The following is a 22453-nucleotide window of genomic DNA, read 5'->3' on the forward strand; positions in this document are numbered from 1 at the left end:
AGATTCCCTGCCCTATTGCAGGACCGTATAGTGTCATGTTGGGTCCCTTTAAACTTTTAATTACACGTTCATTTAAGTTCGCCAGACCTTAGGATCTGCTTACTTGAGGACATCCTCGAAGCTGATCCCGAACACGGCTTGGTCATGATGCAGGTTTTTAGGAGCGCTCACGTAGATACCCTGCCCTATTGCAGGACCGTGTAGTGTCCTATTGGGTCCCTTTAAACTTTTAATTACACGTTCATTTATGTTTCCCAGACCTAAGGATCTGCTTACTTGAGGACATCCTCGAAGCTGATCCCGAACACAGCTTGGTCGTGATGCGGGTTTTTAGGAGCGCTCACGTACGTACCCTGCCCTATTGCAGGACCGTATAGTGTCATGTTGGGTCCCTTTAAACTTTTAATTACACATTCCTTTATGTTTCCCAGACCTTAGGATCAGCTTACTTGAGGACATCCTCGAAGCTGATTCCGAACACGGCTTGGTCATGATGCAGGTTTTTAGGAGCGCTCACGTAGATACCCTGCCCTATTGCAGGACCGTATAGTGTCATGTTCGGTCCCTTTAAACTTTTAATTACATGTTCATTTATGTTTCCCAGACCTTAGGATCTGCTTACTTGAGGACATCCTCGAAGCTGATTCCGAACACGGCTTGGTCATGATGCAGGTTTTTAGGAGCGCTCACGTAGATACCTGCCCTTTTGCAGGCGGGCAACCGTATAGTGTCCTATTGGGTCCCTTTAAACTTTTAATTACACGTTAATTTGGGTTCCAGACCTTAGGATCCCATGCTTACTTGAGGACATCCTCGAAGCTGATCCAGAATACGGCTTGGTCATGATACAGGTTTTTTGAAGGAGCGCTCACGTAGATACCCTGCCCTATTGCAGGACCGTGTAGTGTCCTATTGGGTCCCTTTAAACTTTTAATTACACGTTCATTTATGTTTCCCAGACCTAAGGATCTGCTTACTTGAGGACATCCTCGAAGCTGATTCCGAACACGGCTTGGTCATGATGCAGGTTTTTAGGAGCGCTCACGTAGATACCCTGCCCTATTGCAGGACCGTGTAGTGTCCTAGGTCCCTTTAAACTTTTAATTACACGTTCATTTATGTTTCACAGACCTTAGGATTTACTTACTTGAGGACATCCTCGAAGCTGATCCAGAACACGGCCTGGTCGTGGTGCGGGTTTTTAGGAGCGCTCACGTAGATACCCTGCCCTATTGCAGGACCGTGTAGTGTCCTATTGGGTCCCTTTAAACTTTTAATTACACGTTCATTTATGTTTCCCAGACCTAAGGATCTGCTTACTTGAGGACATCCTCGAAGCTGATCCCGAACACGGCTTGGTCATGATGCAGGTTTTTAGGAGCGCTCACGTAGATACCCTGCCCTATTGCAGGACCGTGTAGTGTCCTAGGTCCCTTTAAACTTTTAATTACACGTTCATTTATGTTTCACAGACCTTAGGATTTACTTACTTGAGGACATCCTCGAAGCTGATCCAGAACACGGCCTGGTCGTGGTGCGGGTCGCTGGGCGCGCTGGCGCGCACGGCGCGGCGCAGCTCGGGCGTCCAGCGCGGGCAGCTGCCCGCCCAGGCGCCGCGCCACGTGTAGTGCCCCCACGGGTTGCGCAGGCGCAGCAGCCGCAAGGGCCCCGCCACCTCCACCACGTCGAGGACGCTGTACGCGTGCCGGGGCCGGAGACCGAGCCGCTGGTATTCTTCTTCGTCCACCTGGAATGAAGCATTTGTGTGAAATTCAACCCAATTAATAGTTATTTGTTGTATAAGGGGGCAAAGTTGTTGTTTAACCGCTCGTGCTATTATTGATACCCGAGCAAGCGAAAGATTTTAAAATTGAACCCCGAGCGTAGTACCTAAGTGGTTCGAAAAATATTAATTATTATCTTTCAAAATCATGATTTAAAAGTAAATTCTACCAGCAAACATAAGAAAACAACTCAAATAAGTAGGTAAACAACTCAAAATTTGCATTAAATTATTTTGCCTCACATGTGAATAAAATGCAACTTTGCTATCAGTTTAAAAAAAATCAAGAGTGCCTTTACCAGTTGGTGTGGTGAAAAAATACACAGACAGGTAACACACAACAGTGACCTTCATGTTGCCGCCGCCGCAGCTGGCCCCCATGAGGAAGCTGGCCTGCCGCGAGGACAGCAGCTGCGCCCACACCAGGTCCCGGTCCAGCTGCTCGAGGGGAGCTCCGCCCCGGCGCCGCCCGCTTGTAGTGACACACGGACAGGTAACACACAACAGTGACCTTCATGTTGCCGCCGCCGCAGCTGGCCCCCATGAGGAAGCTGGCCTGCCGCGAGGACAACAGCTGCGCCCACACCAGGTCCCGGTCCAGCTGCTCGAGGGGAGCTCCGCCCCCGGCGCCGCCCGCTCCGCCCGCTTGGAGTGACACTGACTCGCATGGAGCCCCCGTTAGTGTGCATAGACCTGGATATAATGTTAGCATTTTAGGAAAAATCTTTAGTTAAGACCAAACGGCGTTATTCACATAACGTCTGCTAAGTTAATCAGCTGATGATCGTCGTTTGTCCCTCTCTCATCTCTATGGCATAACGACAGATAGAGACAAACGACGATTATCAACTGATTAACTCAGCAGACCTTTATGAATAACGCCGTAAGTCTTTAGATTTGAATGGTAGGAGAGTATGGGAGAGGATCGTGCTGTGAAAAGAGCGTATGTGGGGCACCCGGGCGGAAAACGTCCGTCTGGACGTCCCAGATACCGCTGGAGTGACGAAGCCCTAAAAGACCTGTCCGCCTTCGGAATATGTCAATGAAAGTCTACAACAACTTACCTATATAGTCAGATAGTAGCTGGAGAGAAATACACTACTTTTGTTACAAAGCTAAAAAAATATTTAATATCTAAAGCTTTTTACACTCTCGAAGAATATATGAACGACAGATCGGAAAATATGTATTAGTTTTAAGTGTATACATTTTTTTTCCCTATGTTAAGTTATATTTTAAGATTTGTCACGCCCTAGCAGGGTCCATGCTGTACTTTATAATGTTATTATTATTATATGTAAGCACCTTGTAATACCATGGTTGGCATTCAATAAATGAAATGAAATGAATACCCAAGTGGCGTAAAGTGGCGCAGAGTGGGGCAGAGTGGCGCTCTCTTGAGTCAGAGGCCAAGATCCTTTTTGGGTCACTGAGCCAGTGAAGTAAGTAAGCGAGCGGCCTACTTACTTAAAGTTGCCGTCAATAGAACTTGCGAACTATGTAAACAAACAATGTAACTTTGTTTTGTGACTGTTTCTCCTTGAATTTTCACACTACCCCATCAAACACAATTCAAACTATACACATATACACTATTGAAACGGTCCGTTCCGTAAAATACATAAATACATAACTGTATCTTAGAGTTTAAAATGGTTTCATAAGTTAGGTTATTAGGACCTGATGGAATGACGTTTTTGTTTCTTTTAAATTCTACAATTGTCTATGATGGGTAGTGTTGTGACTAAAGTTTGTGATATAAACCCGCTACACACTACCCAACTCACGCTCTGTACCTACCGCCGCGGTTGTAAAATACATCAATACATCATTCTTAAGTACCAATTTGTCTTCTGATAGTGATTAAACAAATTAAAAATAAGTAACTACTTGTTTTTTAATTTTGGTATTTTATTATTCGATATGGTTTGACATTAGTAAAGTAGTAAGTAAGAGTCTTGCCCATCACTAGTAAATTCATCATTCAGAGACAATTTCAATATGGCGGTTTGTTTACATAGTTTGCAAATTCTAATGACGGCTACTTTACTTCACTGTTTGAATTTCTCTGACGCTTTCCGCCCCGCCAACGCTCACCAACGAGCCCGTTCATTAATGTCAGTCTCAAGAAAAATAAGCGTTACAAAGATTTACGAAACATACCTTCAATAGCTCTCCCAGAAACGAGAGCCTCGTAGCACCCGTGCAGTTTGGCGACTGCCTTCTCTATGAGAGGCACCCACAGCTGTTTTCTTTTAGCCTGTAAACAAACAATTCGTTAACGCCATTAGATCAAGAAGGATACGCTTTAACACTTAAGCCTAAAGTGCTTAAAGCACTTAAAGACTGACGTCCCAGCAAATGTCAACGGAGACATAAATAAAACGACACTGAACTACCCAAAATCAGTTTTTTATAAACTGTATGTGTGTGTGTTATGTTTATGTTGTATATTTATGTCTTTCCGTGACCACAGCTGGTGCAATTCAGCTGAAACGTCGGAATTTAAGGTAAAAACAATGAAACTATATCGCGGTAGACCCGTTTGTGTAATTAAATAAGGATACGCTACATAACTACTGTAAATTAATTATGTTCTTTTGTGCCCAACGGACAAGTTTGTTTAACTAACCTGAGAGTAAACCAGGTGTCCTTTTTTATTGCACGGAAGTAGGTCGTCGACGGTTACAGTCAGCCATCGTCCATCCTGAAATTAATTGTTATTTGTTCATGGGGTTGGCCGGTCGAAGTATTTAGCAGATGGCGCCATCATAGCTTGCCCTGTCAATCCCTAGAATTGTGTCAATATATTTGTTTTTTTTAGTGCCCTGGATGCCAAATCTCATACAAAACGGGGCAAGCTATGATGGCGCAATCTATGCAAACCTTTGACAGTTGCCAACCCCATTAGTTAACTTGTTTTTCACCAACGTACTGAGAAGTCAAAATTAACATCAATGTGTGCCTGGAGAGATGATTTGAGAGCTAGAAATAGTTGACCACCGGTATTTAAGAATTACCTTGCATAGTCGTAGCTGATAGGCCCCCACGCTAGGTTCGCCCCTAACAACGACACCTCGCACTAGAGATGCGCGCTCAGCTAACACCGCTAGCGCCGACAGAAGCCAGCAGTTGCCTAGGACACCTGAAACAACGTACATAAGATAAGATAATATTTTATTCATTTAAAACTTAATATTATGCTAATTTGATTGATTATCCAATTTATGCTTAAATACTAACAAATGTTTGATAAGATGCGTCCAGATCTAGCGTCTTCGCGGTAGGGAATGCAAATCGGTTATTTTTTGTATGGAAATAACCGCGGTTTCGGTTAATAACCGATTATTTCCATACAAAAAATAACCGATTTGCATTCCTTACTTCGCGGCAAAAGTGCATGCGCGCGCTTTTCGCGAAACAATTGCAAAAAAGTGCATTTTGGAGTTTGATATGCAGCGAGCAAGCGGTGTTCGAGTGTTGAAACTGTTAACTGTTTTCAGCGTGCGAATAGATGGAGGTAGGTTGTTCCAGCATTTGGTAGCGGCGTATCGAAAACTACCGCGAGATGCGATGATTGATGCAAAGGGCAGACAAGCAGCAGAACCTTGGAGGACCTGACCTCCGCAGACCTGAACCTTTGCACCCACGTCCACGTGTATCTGGTGTGTACACACCTTGCGAGATGTCGGAGGGTCGCGGGTCGCGGTACACGCGCCAGGGCAGGCGGTGTGAGCCGTCCACGTGTATCTGGTGTGGACGCAGCCAGCGCGCCGCCGCGCCGCTTTCGCCGCTGCCGTTGTAGTAGAGCGAGCGGGGGTGCGCGGGGAAGGATTCGTCCACATACGGCTCGCCCGTCTGCGAAAACGAGAAAGTGAAATGTATGTCAGTTAATTTTCATCGTAACAACTAGAATCGATACGCCTAAGCTCTAAGGGCAGGCGTGGCTCACTCCGCGATTTCGTCGCGTCGCTACAATTATCTACAAGTACATTCTACCCACACCAATTTTGGTGTCTAGCCATAGTAGTTGCCGCGCACCGTTACAGAACGGACGCCTGCTCGCGCTTGAGCCACCTAGCGGTCATATCTGTCGTAATAGACGCGTTTTGTTAGTGTGTATCTTCTGTACCTAGTACTTTTATTTATTCTGTGCTAAGGGCCTACACGCACTTGGCAAGCCATGAAAGGGCGGGATTTCACATTGGGCTGAAAATTAACCGCATTGTAACCGCCAGTGCGTATAGCAACCAAAAATAGAAATATAAATTATTCATTCATTATTTATTCATGGCAAAAAAACAGATAAAAAGAGAAACAATAAACAAACTTACACATAACATTACAACGTAAAAAGCGGCCAAGTGCGAGTCGGACTCGCCCATGAAGGGTTCCGTATTTAGGCAATTTATGACGTATAAAAAAATAAAAAAGCGGCCAAGTGCGAGTCGGACTCGCCCATGAAGGGTTCCGTATTTAGGCGATTTATGACGTATAAAAAAAAACTACTTACTAGATCTCGTTCAAACCAATTTTCGGTGGAAGTTTACATGGTAGTGTACATCATATATTTTTTTTAGTTTTATCATTCTCTTATTTTAGAAGTTACAGGGGGGGGGACACACATTTTATCACTTTGGAAGTGTCTCTCGCGCAAACTATTCAGTTTAGAAAAAAATGATATTAGAAACCTCAATATCATTTTTGAAGACCTATCCATAGATACCCCACACGTATGGGTTTGATGAAAAAATTTTTTTTTAGTTTCAGTTCGAAGTATGGGGAACCCCAAAAATTTATTGTTTTTTTTCTATTTTTGTGTGAAAATCTTAATGCGGTTCACAGAATACATCTACTTACCAAGTTTCAACAGTATAGTTCTTATAGTTTCGGAGAAAAGTGGCTGTGACATACGGACGGACAGACAGACAGACATGACGAATCTATAAGGGTTCCGTTTTTTGCCATTTGGCTACGGAACCCTAAAAATGGTACTTACAGCGGCACACTGAGCGAGTACTTCTTGCCACTGCGTCCACGCGTGACTCTCTTCCCTCAGCCGCAGTATTTCAACCGGCGTGCTTTCTTGACGTTCGCTATCTGAGCCCTCTGTGAACATTCAATATTGTTGCGAACGTTTAATAATTCTGAAGATTCTCTGATATTTTGACTCTGGTGTATTCGAGAGTCTTATGCTAAACAGTGGGTGATAAAAGGCTGAAGTAATGAGACGGCGAATCCAAGTACGATAAAAGAAGCGACGTATTCGTGTTGGTTAAGACTCGAGTCCTTTAAGACTCGACTGTGTTTTTCAGACTCATATAATTAAGTCGAAACTCGAGTTCTTTTCCACTTGTTAGAGACCCGAGTATCTTGTAGACACTCGAGTCCTTTTCGGGTAACTCTCATTTTATTACGAACGAAATTCAAAATGCGTTGCCTTAATGTGAAATTCATGGGTTAGGTAAACTATATTGTATAATATCGTACAAAATAGTTGACGTAGCATTTATTCAGAGGCTCGAGTTTTGAGCTGCGTCCAAAAAAGATTCAATATGGGACTCGAGTCGGGACTTAAAAGACTCAGAAGTTTTTTTAGCGGAAAGCCTCGTATAAACGAGCAGAGTTCTTTAAATTTAGACTCAATACACTCGCTTCTGTCAAATTTTATATAAGAATCCTAACAACTACAGTAAAGTGATTGCGGAACAAAGTGCCACTATGGTCAAGTAGTTTCAGGTCGCGACTCACCTTGGTCGTCGTCGTCCAGGTCGTGGTTGGGCGCGGCGACTGGCACATGTCGCACGCCAGCGCGGCCGGCGCGTTCGCGTACGTGCACTCCGACCACGGCCAACTGGTCGACTCCGACCTGATAAAGTAGTTTCAGGTCGCGACTCACCTTGGTCGTCGTCGTCCAGGTCGTGGTTGGGCGCGGGGACTGGCACATGTCGCACGCCAGCGCGGCCGGCGCGTTCGCGTACGTGCACTCCGACCACGGCCAACTGGTCGACTCCGACCTGATAAAGTAGTTTCAGGTCGCGACTCACCTTGGTCGTCGTCGTCCAGGTCGTGGTTGGGCGCGGCGACTGGCACATGTCGCACGCCAGCGCGGCCGGCGCGTTCGCGTACGTGCACTCCGAGCACGACCAACTGGTCGACTCCGACCTGATAAAGTAGTTTCAGGTCGCGACTCACCTTGGTCGTCGTCGTCCAGGTCGTGGTTGGGCGCGGCGGGCAGCAGGCGCGCGCGCGGGGACTGGCACATGTCGCACGCCAGCGCGGCCGGCGCGTTCGCGTACGTGCACTCCGAGCACGGCCAACTGGTCGACTCCGACCTGAAGATATGCCCCGGTTGACCTTACATGTTTATTTTTAACTAGCGACCCGCCCCGGCTTCGCACGGGTTAACAAATTGTACATAAACCTTCCTCTTGAATCACTATATCTATTGAAAAAACCCGCATCAAAATCAGTTGCGTAGTTTTAAAAATCTAAGCATACATACAGACAGACAGACAAACAGCGGGAAGCGACTTTGTTTTATACTGTGTGGTGATTAACACATTCATTGCCACCCAGCTTAACAAGACATCCGCGCCAGGCCACAAAATATAAAGGTGTAGTAGTATAATTTCTTTATGTAAAGATGTATGTAGTACCACGATCCCGATCGGGTCGTCCGGCCTAAGAACGAAACGCGTGTGTTGTGTGTGTTAGGGCTCATTTAGACGGAGCGAGAACTCGCATGTGAGTTTAATTTCATTGCGTCGTTTGATCGGTCGGCTGAATTGATGTAACCTCAGTGGTCCGCAATGTAACTAAAATCGTATACGAGTTCGCGCGCCGTCTAAGAAATGAGCCCTTAGGGTCGGTTGCACCAAACTGTTCGTGTCGTTAAAGAGTTCGCTAAGTTTTTATGTATGGAAAGTTTCATAGTAAAGCGCCGGGGCGCGCCGGCTGACGTTGATCAGCAGAGCTCGGATTTTTCACGGCAAAACAAAACACTGTCGGAATCTAGCCAGTGATAGAAACATTATTTTATCGATATCGATAATTCAGTACTAGAAGAAAATACGTCACCAAATAAAATAAATATGTAATAAAAACATTTGTATGAAGTTATATATTAGAAACAGACGAAATTTCTTCTTCAAAATCTACGTCAGTACACACAGCAGCACATGGCATTTTATTTGTGTAATAGTGATAGGAGTAGATAATCATTAGCTTTTCAACATTCTCTGGGAGTAAACAGTTTCGTTTATCACAGTAGGGTTGGGGCGAAAAAAAAAAATTTCCCCCACTTCATGTGTATGGGAGGTACCCCAAAAAAACATTTTTTTTTAGATTTTATTGTACCACTTTTTCGGCGTGGAAAATATACATACTCATACCAAATTTCAGCGTTGTAGCACTAACGGTCACTGAGATTATCCGCGGACGGACGGACGGACGGACGGACAGACAGACATGGCGAAACTATAAGGGTTCCTAGTTGACTACGGAACCCTAAAAATGTATTGAGGCAATACCTGTCATATACTCTAGTAATACTCGATATCGATAAAATATAAAAATTTTACCTTCCAATAAAATTATTATTATGTTTCCTTCCACGTCTGAGATCTTCATTGAGAGCGTAACGCCTCCGGTGACCGATAGATGCCGCTAGCGTCTATGTAGTCGCTCCGCCGCCTCGCCGTGACGTAGTTCCGCTTCCCTTTCCTGCAAACAGACGCCCGCCCCCCGCCACTCGCCGCCGCTATGTCATTGTTGAGAAGTACCGTCGGTATAAAAGTAGCCTAGTAGCCTGCCAGGAAGGCATTACTCAGATCTCAGACGTGGAAGGAAACATAATAATAATTTTATTGGAAGGTAAAATTTTTATATTATGTGTTCCGTTCCACGTCTGAGATCTTCATTGAGACCTGTTTATTATCTCCTGGTGGCGAGTCAGCGGGCGCGCAAGCGTTAGGGCTACACCTACTGTCATATAACTCAGAGAAAGAATAAATATATACGCCTTATTGCAACCCATGAAATCACAATAACTCGTTATAATGATGCATTTACAGGAAATTAAGAATTCAAACTGTAATCCCAGGTTCGAATCTGACGTTAAACTGGTTTGAGAGATTTCTCATTCGAAATCGCATCCGATCCGCAGAATCTCGGCGATAGGATCGTCTAAAGAAAGAGTCATGTTCCCAATTAACTTAAGCCAAAATATCGCTAAGTAATTGGATAGTTTTCCAGCTAATTTAGTGATTAGGTACATCATGGATCGAAAGCAATCGTAGGCGAGGCCGGATTGGATGAGACTACTGTGTCTGAAGGAAATAAGCGCAGTGTCCCCTAACATTTTGTGTAATTCTCACAAGTTGACGTACCCAGACTACCTACTGGGTCTATACTTTATTCCGAAGCTTCTAAGAGAGTCCAGTCGGTGAGACACGTTATCTGGTTTAGAACCGAATTTCGGACACAAAATAATAGCGTCAAAGTTATCTGTGTAATTGCCTGGGCTACAGTGTAGTAGGGTAAGGTCATTGACCCTGCGGCCTGATGCTAACAGTAAAGGTGCAGCAGCTCTTCTATATAGGTACGTTGTAGGATTATTCAAGTTAGGGCAAGTAATTTGAATAAGATTTCTCGCGTCCCAAGCTGGTGGTTTGGGAGGCGCGGGTCTCGCTATTAATGATGATGGAAGAAGGCATAGTGTCCGATAGTGGTTCACATACAGCACTTGTTACAGGCTTCTGAACAAGTATAATACTGAAAGCTAACATGGAGAATAGAAATAGATGTCTGAGATAGCTTGCTACTTCACTGGGTATTAGAGGTACCTGGCAGTCGATCTCATTTTTGATGCACCATGAAGATCATTTCTACATTGTGGGCGTACAGCGACCTCGACAAGGGGACGATCTAGGGAGTGCTCCCCGGTACTGGTTTTCTAGACAACCAGTACCGGAACCGGAAATACCCGGTTATCGCCGGCTCGGTGTTGGAGCGTCCTATCTGACAGGAGCTACGCCTCGATTCTTAATGTCGTTGACTTGTAAGGGACGGTGGTCTGACGTTGTGTTCACTAGGATCGCCAGTAAATTGCAAGCTTACCACAGCTGCGAGAAAGCTCTCCTCATCACGCCGTCACAGTAAACAGACTAGCCTGGGAGGTGGAGATATCCATGCCAAGTTGTATCACCGGCAGCTGCCAAACGCGTCGTGGTAGCACTTCAAAGAGTCGGTTAAGACATACCGTGGTACAGTGCGAGGGCTCTCGAAAGCGGAGAGGCCGACCAACAGGTGCCTATCAGGCGAAGATAGTCTCGGCGGCTTCTGGGCGCAGCTGCCACTCGGGGGACGCAGTGACTTTTTGATAAACCGTCGCCTTTGGGGGTTATACCGACCTGGTAAGTAGCAAGGAACCAGCGCGAACTATAGACGATCTGCTGGCATCAGCAGTTTTTTCGACAACCGTAGTAACGGTTGTATGTTTGTAGTACACTCCTGTCGGCAGCGCTGCAGGTGCGGCCCGTTAACGATTACTCTCCACTTGAAGGGCCTCACTTCGTACATTGTCTACCATTATTAACGGACTACAGGTATAAGGTGAGGACTACGACGGTGCAATCTCCATAAACTAACGTTTGCGAATTTGAGACTGAACAGGAGGCATCGAGTATAGTTTCTGTTAGAAACTCGGCAGCAAGGCAGGTCTGTATGTTGAGAAAACGAAAAACCTTCAGTCAAACTTGTATAGGAGCATGGTAGCATGCTTTTAAGGAAATCGCACTGATGAAATCAAGTCTAAAATCGATTTTGGCGCTTTGCTTAACAAAACTGTTTCGATAAAATCGAAGACAGACAGATGGAAACTGCTGTACGGATATGATGGTCGTTCTTGTCTACGTGACAGCGTGATAAAACGGTGTCCGTCACTTTCTTTCCCACGGTGTTAAACAGTGACAGTTATTTTATCACGTGGATAAAGATGGATAAAGCTATCCATAATAGGCTGGCTGGAGTCCTCCTGGCCCCTTTTTCTTGGCACCGGAAACACAAGGTCGTTCAGGCGCAGCGGGTTTATTTGTCCCATTTTGTTTATTAGGGGCTTGGCGAACGAGTTCGTCTTTGTAAGACGGAACTTAAGCTGGAGAGCGCGGGCAAGCAGAGAGATAATTATGTGAACACTGCAAACCTTTTCAATGCCTTCAACCTCGGTTTTGAGCGGAGCACACGGGACCTTGTCTGCCGTCGCCTTGGCGACGGAGGAATCCTTAACCGAAAGCAAGAGTTCAGCGGTCTGCTCGTGCTGTTGCACCATAGCTATAAGCGCCTGCGTACCTCAATGGGGCCATGTGGACAGGGAAAACTGGTACCGTGGTACACGTGGCGCCGGACGGCGGCGGCGTGGCGCCCGGCCGGCGTCGGCTTGGCGGGCTGCATCGACGCGGCCGCTGGCGATATCATTGGGAACGGCAACAGGTAAGTTTTCTTACGAACAGAACATGAGTGCCATTGCAAAGGACGACAGCGTCGTACTTGCAGCATCGACGTAATTGCCGGCGCTATCATGGCAACCGCCGCCGCTCGGAAGGTGCCGGTGCGTGAGGTGGGCGGCGCCATCATGGCGGCAGCCACCGCCAGCTCGGGAGGCGCCGGCGCGTGACGCGAGAGGCGCCATCTTGGCGGTAGCCATCGCCAGCTCGGGAGGCGCCGGCGCGTGACGCGAGAGGCGCCATCGTGGCGGCAGCCATCGCCAGCTCGGGAGGCGCCGGCGCGTGACGCGAGAGGCGCCATCGTGGCGGCAGCCATCGCCAGCTCGGGAGGCGCCGGCGCGTGACGCGAGAGGCGCCATCGTGGCGGCAGCCCCGCCAGCTCGGGTGGCGCCGGCGCGTGACGTGAGGCGCCATCTTGGCGGCAGCCACCGACAGCTCGGGTGGCGCCATCGTGGCGGCAGCCACCAACAGCTCGGGAGGCGCCGGCGCGTGACGCGAGAAGCGCTATCGTGGCGGCAGCCACCGCCAGCTCAGGAGGCGCCGGCGCGTGACGCGAGAGGCGCCATCGTGGCGGCAGCCACCGACATCTCGGGAGGCGCCGGCGCGTGACGCGAGAAGCGCCATCGTGGCGGCAGAGGCGCCGGCGCGTGACGCGAGAGGCGCCATCGTGGCGGCAGCCACCAACAGCTCGGGAGGCGCCGGCGCGTGACGCGAGAACCGCCATCGTGGCGGCAGCCACCATCAGCTCGGGAGGCGCCGGCGCGTGACGCGAGAAGCGCCATCGTGGCGGCAGCCACCGCCAGCTCGGGTGGCGCCGGCGCGCGACGCGAGAGGCGCCATCGTGGCGGCAGCCACCGACAGCTTGGGAGGCGCCGGCGCGTGACGCGAGAGGCGCCATCGTGGCGGCAGCCACCGCCAGTTCGGGAGGCGCCGGCGTGCGACGCGAGAGGCGCCATCGTGGCGGCAGCCACCTACAGCTTGGGAGGTGCCGGCGCGTGACGCGAGAAGCGCCATCGTGGCGGCAGCCACCGCCAGCTCGGGAGGCGCGTGACGCGAGAGGCGCCATCGTGGCGGCAGCCACCGACAGCTTGGGAGGCGCCGGCGCGTGACGCGAGAAGCGCCATCGTGGCGGCAGCCACTGCCAGCTCGGGAGGCGCCGGCGCGTGACGCGAGAGGTGCCATCGTGGCGGCCAGCTCGGGAGTCGCCGGTGCGTGAGGCGAGAGGCGCCATCGTGGCGGCCAGCTCGAGAGGCGCCGGTGCGCGAGGCGGGCGGCACCCTTGTGGCGGCCCGCCACCGGCTCGCAGGTGCGTGAGGCGAGAGGCGCCATCGTGGCGGCCAGCTCGAGAGGCGCCGGTGCGCGAGGCGGGCGGCACCCTTGTGGCGGCCCGCCACCGGCTCGCAGGTGCGTGAGGCGAGAGGCGCCATCGTGGCGGCCAGCTCGAGAGGCGCTGACGCGTGAGGCGGGTGCCGCCATCGTAGCGGCCCGCCACTGTTTCGCTGGTGCGTGAGGCGCCATGGTGGCGGCCAGCTCAAGAGGCGCCGATGCGTGAGGTGGGCGGCGCCAATCGTGGCTACAGCCACCGCCAGCTCGGGAGGCGCCGGTGCGTGACGCGCCATCGCGCCGATGCGCATGATGGACGTTGAGGCGTCGATGCGCGTGGCGGGCAGCGCCACCGTAGCGTCTTTCGCCGGCACTTCGGCGTGGCGGCTGGCGCCACCATGGTGGCGTAGTTGCACGCAACATCACGGCGACACTGTTGCCCGACGCCTTGATAGACGGCAACCGGCGCGGCGAACGGCCCCGCCGCTGTACTCGTAGTGTTTCCACAGAGTGGCTTCCACGTAACTTACCTTCCTTCCACTTTGAGCAGTCGAGATGCAGTAGCATGCTCCCCGTGGTCTGGTCCGCCTTCACCTTGGCGCCAGGACGGGACCGAGAGGTTCGCGATCCACCCGCGCCGCGACCGCAGCAACAGGAGCGAGCGCGTGACGTCTCTCGGAGTCCCGCGGACCGGAAGGGCCTGCGCCGCGACACTTCGGGCGCCGGCCCGCAGCGTCGCGGCGTCTCGGAGTCACCTCGGACGACAAGAGAAAGTCGACGGCGCCGACGCGGCGAACGACACGAACTGTCGCGTCGGAAACTAACAACACGAGGTAATACTCCCGGGCTCCGAGCACGAGCACCGACCTCGGCCGACACCTGCGGTAATCGGACGAGAACCGGGGCTTTAGCGTCCAAGTAGGCATTCACAATGCGCTTCCGAACGCCAAATACAGCTAGAATATCATTAAACTGCCTTACCAGATGGTTTGAGACAATCCAAACCTATCCTATTGCAGCGCGGCCCCGGCACCCCACCGCGCCGGGCCGGCCCCGCTCCCCGCGGCAGGCACGATGACGCACGTTCCTCTCCGATGCGGAGCGACTTACGTTACCACGCGTTGTAACAAACGACACTTGAAATCACTTGTTGACGCACTTCCTACTTCACTCTCGAAAATGCGAGTTAACGGTAACGATTTTAGCAGCATGGCATGTAAAAGATAATTTAGCAAGAAAAAAGTGGGTAGAATCGAAAAGCACCGTTGGAAGATCGATCCCGAGACCGCCAAAAGACTAGTAGTGGCGATCTCTGGCTATATCTCGCTATTTAATCGAACAAACTTTGGATCGGAAATTTTTTAAAGCGCCATGCTGCAAAAATGTTCGCAAAAAAATTTGCGGACCATCGGTCAGGACGGTCGACGAAACAATGACATAGCGGCGGCGAGTGGCGGGGGGCGGGCGTCTGTTTGCAGGAAAGGGAAGCGGAACTACGTCACGGCGAGGCGGCGGAGCGACTACATAGACGCTAGCGGCATCTATCGGTCACCGGAGGCGTTACGCTCTCAATGAAGATCTCAGACGTGGAACGGAACACATAATAATATTTCAAGCACTGGCTATACGTAGATTACGCAAGTGTTTTGTTTTGCCGTGAAAAATCCGAGTTCTGTTTATCAGTCTGTCAAATGTGGTTGGTGTAACTGGCCCTTAAGCCCTTGCTACACGGTCGCCGACAAGCCTTCTAACCGTCTGACCTTGGTCTGACCTTGGTCAGTTTTGGTCAAATTTTGTTGGAAACAACTGTCTACACGGTCCGGGACGGACCAAGGCCACGCGGTCTGAAGGCTAGTCGGCGACCGTGTAGCGAGGGCTTTAGTCACTCACTTGGTCTCTGGTGGCGGCGACTTCTGCCGGCGCGGCGCCGGCGTGTGCCGCGAGCTGCGCCGCGGGGACGGGCTGCGCGTACGCACGCCTGCGAATTATATAATAGGCTACATGACTAATTTTCATTTATGGCATCAATCGATCGGGATTGTTTTTAGGATCAAATGTCTATATGGGACCCATTGCATTAAAGCAACACAAAAGTCAGAAATTGTAGTCAAAGGCGTCAGTCGCACTTCACTCGCGAAACGCCCTATACAAAACGGCCAGAGGCCGTGACGTCAAGGTCTCTGGGAGCCCATCTTGTAGTATGGACAAAACAAGAAAATTGCGTTTTTGTCGGTGAAATATTGCGTTTATGTATATAGTTGCTATACAATATTTTTTTGGATGAAATGTAAGGAATCGAATGGTACCCTTACTTTTATCGTTTTTGGAAGTTAAAAAAAAACTTAAATTTTGAAACTTTCAGGTCCTGTATTTTTGTAATTATTCAATTTTTTATTTGAATATCCACATTATTGTGATAAATTGCTCGTTTGCTATCTATTTTACTAGATTTTGTTATAAAATTCAACATGTGTCATCATCCCTATTAAAGTGTAATTCTATGGAACTTGCCAACTATGTCACAGAATAAATAATAGTCCTAGGTACAGAAGACTCACTCTCTAACAAAACGCGTCTGTTACGATCAGCACAGATATGGCCGCTAGGTGGAGACAGCGCCACGCGCGGCTTATGGCTAGCCACCAAAATTGGTGTGGAACGGATGTACTTTTAGCTACCTGTAGCAAAGCGACGAAATCGCGGAGTGAGCCACGCCTGACTATGTAAACAAAAGTCACTAGTAAATTGACATTCAGAGACAATTTTAATATGGCGGTTTGTTTACATAAGTTAGCAAGTTCCATAGAATAACACTTTATAGGGTCAGGAGCGAACAGTGACTCGGGAAAAAATAGCCGGGTACAGTGGCTCACTCAACCTAATTCCAACACGAGAGAGGCTATTTGCTTCGACAAATTTTCATTTATGGTATCAATCAATCAGGTTTGTTTTTAGGATCAAATGTCAATATGGGACCCATTGCATTAAAGCAATACAAAAGACAGAAATGATAGTCAAAGTCCGACAGTTGGACTTCATTCGCGAAACGCCCCTAACAAAACTATAAGTGAACGTGTTACGTGACGTCAAGGTCACTGAGAGTCCATCTTGAAGTTGAACAAAATAAGAAAATTGCGTTTCTGTCGGTGAAATATTGCGTTTATGTATAATACCTATAGTTGCTATACAATCTTTTTTTGGATAAAATGTGAGGAATCGAATGGTATCCTTACTTACTAAAAGAAGTTAAAAGAAACTTAAATTTTGAAACTTTCAGGTGCTGTATTTCTTTTTTTGTATTATATCCATTTTTTTTTATTTCCACATTGTTGTGATAAATTGCTCATTTGCTATCTATTTTGCTAGATTTTGGTTATAAAATTCAACATGTGTCAAACCCCCATGTATCATCCCTATACAACAGAAACATTCAATATGCTTACCTCATAGACTAGGGATCCTCTAGACTGAGTTTAGAGCAATTATTTCATGAAACCGATGCTGCCAAAATTACGGGGGTGCGGGGGGACGAGGTGAGCGAATCCCGTGCCGTGATTGGTCCGTTCAAAGACACGAACCAATCACGGCACGGGATTGACTCAAAGTTGGAGTAAAGCATGAGTGAGTATGAGTGGCAGAGGGGGTAGCGTTACTATGCTCAGTCTAGAGGATGTCTTGTCTGTGGCTTACCTGCACCAGTGTGGTTAGTTTCAGTGGAAGGCCCGGGCACCCCGTGCCGCGGTACCGGCGGGGTCTTGCACGCCAAACACAAACTTGCTGACAACGGGTTCCGCAGCGTACACGAGCTACACGACCTGCGATTATAAATAAATTAATTAATTAAAAAAGTAATTTATTGTCGTAAAGAAAACTTACAGCAACGAATCAAACAATGACACAATAAGCACAATAGGATTTAAGTCCAATAGGGTTGTTGACTGTAAATAAACTAACGAGTAACGACCCGCCCCAGCTTCGCGCGGGTTACACATAACCTTAACAAATTATACACCTAAACTACTAAGGTGAACACCGCATGAAAATCTGTTCAGTAGTTTTTGAGTTTATCATAAGCAAAATCTAGTCAACTGTTGAATACATGGCCGAATAACATTGGCTGTGTCTAGTCTTTATTGTCCTTATAATAGCTGTTGTCAGGTAAAAGGTACTGTGTACACAAAATTTGGACAGTTTGATAAATTACTGCATTAGGTACCTAAATGGTTCAAGACCGATCAAGTTAGAGGCGCATTATAAACGCCTTCTGCCACATACAAAGAACATAGTAACTTTTTAGGGTTCCGTACCCAAAGGGTAAAAACGGGACCCTATTACTAAGACTCCGCTGTCCGTCCGTCTGTCACCAGGCTGTATCACACGAACCGTGATAGCTAGACAGTTGAAATTTTCACAGATGATGTATTTCTGTTGCCGCTATAACAACAAATACTAAAAACAGAATAAAATAAAGATTTAAGTGGGGCTCCCGTACAACAAACGTGATTTTTGACCGAAGTTAAGCAACGTCGGACGGGGTCAGTACTTGGATGGGTGACCGTTTTTTTGCTTGTTTTTTTTTTGCTTGTTTTACTCTATTTTTTGTTGATGGTGCGGAACCCTCCGTGCGCGAGTCCGACTCGCACTTGGCCGGTTTTTTTTTCTATCCTATCTGAGTGTCCCACTACTGGGCAAAGACCTCTCCCCTTGATTTCCACGATGTATTTGGTGTTTAATTCCTAGGCCCGGCTAGTTGTTCAGTCAGTTCAGTCTTCCCACCATCTCCGTTTGGGCCTCTATTCCTCTACCGGCATCCACTTGGTGGGTAAGCTAGCCCACCTCTCCAGATAACATAATGTGAGGTAAAGTCAATTAGTTGCGGTAGTGTGATTGCCCCCTTACCAGTGTTGGGGTGGAGGTTTGGAGGCAGCGCAGGCCGCGCACACGGTGGCCGTGGCGTCGTTTAGCAACGTGCAGCGGCCACAAGACCAGCCCGCCGCCGGCGGAGACTCTGCGTATATAATGTACAATATTGAATACAAGGGCAAAGATATATATAACTCCGTAAGTATAAGGCCTGAGTGGATGCTCGAAGCGGAGCGTTCGGCGGGGCGTGCAGCGTGGCGTTGGGGTCAGGAGTAATTTGAGCAGCGTGCACTAAGGCCGCTCCTATACGCTTGCATTTGTTTAACATGCACGCCGCACGCCCCGCCCCGCTGCACGCACAACTCGAGTGTCCACTCAGGCCTTACACTTGAGCCCGACGCCACGCTGCACGCCCCGCCGAACGCTCCGCTTCGAGCGTCCACTCAGGCCTTACACTTAGATTGTGACTTATTGTAGGAGTGGCGCCCCCTACGCAGAGTTTCGCGTAATATTCCCTATTGACTCACCGACTGCAAAGAGTAGCTCGTCGCTATTCAAATCGTGATCCAAGGAAGCAATAGGCACAGTAAGTTTCTTAGTCGGCGGTGCGTTGCTGTCCGCCTCCGCCTTGCTGCCGCTCGGCTCCGGGTTCGAATTCGCGTTCGGTGGCCTGGAACTGTATATTAAACCTATTAGAGTGGATGTTAATTCAACAAAATATAAATTCAAGTATAAAATCCTTAACGTTTTACAGCGAAAGCATATAATTTAGCAATGATAGTTATCTTGATAATTATCGTGATTTTTATGCCTGATAATTATCCATTTGATAATGGCCTAAAATTTAAAATCTAAAATATAAAAAAACCCAACCGTTTTTTTTAATATCAAAGGATTCAAAGAAAATAAATATAGGTAGCACCAATCCATACCTGGGGTAATTATCCAATATTTATCATCCGATATTTTTTAAATTTATTTATGGGATAATTATCAAAGATTATAATTATCTGGATAATTTCGAACCCTGCCTATTTTTTATATGAAATGATGGGACTGACACGTTCCTGTTACTGTCGTGTCGGGTCACGGTGACGGTACAGACACGTACCGGTTACTGTCGTGTCGGGTCACGGTGACGGTACTGACACGTACCTGTTACTATCGTGTCGGGTCACGGTGACGGTACTGACACGTACCTGTTACTGTCGTGTCGGGTCACGGTGACGGCACTGACACGTACCTGTTACTGTCATGTCGGGTCACGGTGACGGTACTGACACGTACCTGTTACTGTCGTGTCGGGTCACGGTCGGCGGGGCTGACACGTACCTGTTACTGTCGTGTCTGGTCACGGTGACGGGACTGACACGTACCTGTTACTGTCGTGTCGGGTCACGGTGACGGGCGCGCCGGGCACGCGCCTCGCGCGACACACGTCGCACGAGCGCGCCCACCACGCGTTGTACGCGAACCAGCACGACGAGCACTGCCACATGCGCTCTGATTGCCTGGAGTGGAAACAGTTTGGTAAGCGAGCTGGGCGAGGTAGTTTAGGAAGACGAGGTGACAATTCCTATTGCTGGCAAGTTTTATAGTCAATGTTTGCAAAAAAATGCGCAGAAACCAATGGCGTTATTCATAAACGTTTGCCAAATGTCACAAACCGTTGATAAACGTTTGTCCCTACCCGACAATTAAATATTCCTTATTATAAAAAGACTATATTGAACAGGGGTTTGTAAAAGACACGTTAGACAAGTTACTCGTCATGCCGCACGTCAAGCTCCTCGTAATGCCCACCGGTCCCTATTTTGTCAGTTTTTTGGCATGAGTGAAAGAACCGATAATACCAAGGGCTCATTGAGACGCCGCGCGAACTCGCATGCGATTTTAGTTACATTGCGGACCGCTGAGGTTACAACAATTCAGCCGACCGATCAAATAACGCAATGTAATGAAACTCGCATGCTAGTTCTCGCACCGTCTAAATGAGCCCTAAATGTGGGAGTAGAGCAGTGTGTGGCCAGAAAGGGCAACATCGCGAAAACACGAGTAGCAATATGAGGAGCATAGTGTATGGTTTGTCCCTCTCTATGGCATAACGACAGATAGGGACAAACGACGATCATCAACTAATTAAGTTAGCAGCCGTTTATGAATTAATCTTAGCAACTTACGAGTTCTGCGGCTGCGGCTGTGGTTGCTGTGGCGACGGCTGAGTCGAAGGCACATTGGTCACCTCCCTTGGCTGCGACACCTTCCCCACTGACGGCAGCATATTGAACACACTCTGAGACCCTATATGAGAAGTTCGTATATTACTCGCTTCACTGACCGGCGATATACAATTCTCAGCGCCCAACAACTCGTCTATCCGCGCGTAATCTCCGTCACCAATATCATTTGAGTACAAAGCTTCGTTCTGCGAGTTACTCATGACTGTCTTAGTATCTTGCACAGAGACGTACGAATATCTAGTCCCGTTATTATTGACTTGCAGCTGCAGGTTTAAGTCTTTATATTTCCCTTTGTTAGGTAAAGCATATATCACTCCTTCGGCGTTGGTATCCCAACTACATTCCTTGTCAATTAACTCTGAGTTATCTTCCTTCTTATCCGGTTTTTCTTCAGGTTTCTTAGGCAAGCTGCCGCAATAACTAGCTAAAGATTTCTGGTAGTCGTTCAAGCTTCTTCTGCTAGAGATTATCTTGCCTATAGGGCGAGAATCTGTAGTCTGTTCTGAGAATGAACGTCTGTACGTAGGCCGAATTTCCGGAGAGTTCTGAGCGCTTATTGATCTTCGGAAGGTAGAGCCTAAAGTCGTAGCGCCAGTTTGGGGCCAATCGGGAACCGTGATCATCACACCACCTGAGGTAGGCAACGAAGTAGCGCCTTCCCGATTCGTCGTCTCATGTCTCCCAAGCGTAGTCACACTCAGACCCCTGGTATTAGAAATTCTTGATAAATGTGCCACTCTCGGCGATAGGCAGGCTTCACAATGGGTTCTGATTCCAGAATTCTCTAAAGTACACTTGCTGCACGCCCACTTTTTCAAGTGGAGCGCTCTGCTCTGCTCTCTCTGGTAATCTTTCACGTAATTCAATTCCCAATTGGATTTGCTTTCGCACTTCTTCGGTCTTCGCGTGACTGTGTGCAGACTCCTTAAGAAACTCTCCCTAGGATTCGTTTGGGATGTGTATCCGTATCTCTCGGAGACCATCAAACTAGTCGGGCGATTGATCGTGCCTCTAGTTTCATCTAGCTTCCACCATTTGGGCTGTGAGTTGATGACGGAGCCGTGGGAAAGAGAGCGCGTGACTCCGTGGGTCTGGTCGGCCAGCTGGGTGGGGGAGAGACGGAGAGATTGCACGTCGAGATTCAGGCGGCGGCTGTCGTAGTTGGTCGTGGGCTTATATGACGGGACTGCCAGGGTGTTGGATCTTATCATAGTGTTATCTGGGGAAAGAAATGAGGGTTTTAAAAATCATTAACAGTTTTCGGAGTTTTTTGAAGAATCCTTTCTTGGAGAACGGATTCTTCAAGAAAGGATTTATACAGTTTCCTAGACCAACTTAGTATTGAATTGTTAGTTGATCGGCCTGACAGTGAATATTGATCATAACTTGGTACGTAGGTACCTTGGGCAGATTTTTCTTTGTCCGTCATCCCCGATGCTTGGTCCTCGTCATCAGACAGCCTGGAAAACAAATTACACGATTAACATCATATAATGAAATGAACCTTTCTAAAAACAATCCCGAAAATGTCTCCTTGATCAATAGTAGGTCGATCACGCGCTTCACACTTCTTTTAGCGAGACTGGTTGAAGCACATCTACCTAATGTCTTTATCTTCAGTTCTACTAACATTAACGACTGACCAGATCAAGGGCCGGTTGCACCAACCAAACCGCCTGTCCACATTACAGCTGCAACGTGGTGCAACTTGCCCCAATCGATCTCTGCCAAGCTAATCG

General features: G+C 48.3%; 1 protein-coding gene across 1 annotated transcript in view; it reads right to left on the reverse strand.

The window, feature by feature from the left end:
• The window catches only part of LOC134654509 (calpain-D), a 34961-nt gene that overhangs the window by 8314 nt on the left and 4194 nt on the right, over positions 1–22453 (reverse strand). The window contains exons 3-17 of the mRNA XM_063509954.1: positions 22116–22174; positions 20655–21933; positions 19851–19985; positions 19002–19150; positions 18511–18619; positions 17302–17426; positions 15502–15589; positions 7979–8118; positions 6783–6892; positions 5461–5641; positions 4804–4928; positions 4416–4490; positions 3947–4043; positions 2295–2476; positions 1491–1747 (exon numbers count right to left, since the gene is read on the reverse strand). Coding sequence (XP_063366024.1) covers positions 1491–1747; positions 2295–2476; positions 3947–4043; positions 4416–4490; positions 4804–4928; positions 5461–5641; positions 6783–6892; positions 7979–8118; positions 15502–15589; positions 17302–17426; positions 18511–18619; positions 19002–19150; positions 19851–19985; positions 20655–21933; positions 22116–22174 — 3111 coding nt within the window. The remainder of the gene's footprint in view (positions 1–1490; positions 1748–2294; positions 2477–3946; positions 4044–4415; positions 4491–4803; positions 4929–5460; positions 5642–6782; positions 6893–7978; positions 8119–15501; positions 15590–17301; positions 17427–18510; positions 18620–19001; positions 19151–19850; positions 19986–20654; positions 21934–22115; positions 22175–22453) is intronic.

The sequence above is a fragment of the Cydia amplana genome, chromosome 15 (assembly GCF_948474715.1).
Source record: "Cydia amplana chromosome 15, ilCydAmpl1.1, whole genome shotgun sequence".
NCBI classification, from domain to species: Eukaryota; Metazoa; Arthropoda; class Insecta; order Lepidoptera; family Tortricidae; genus Cydia; species Cydia amplana.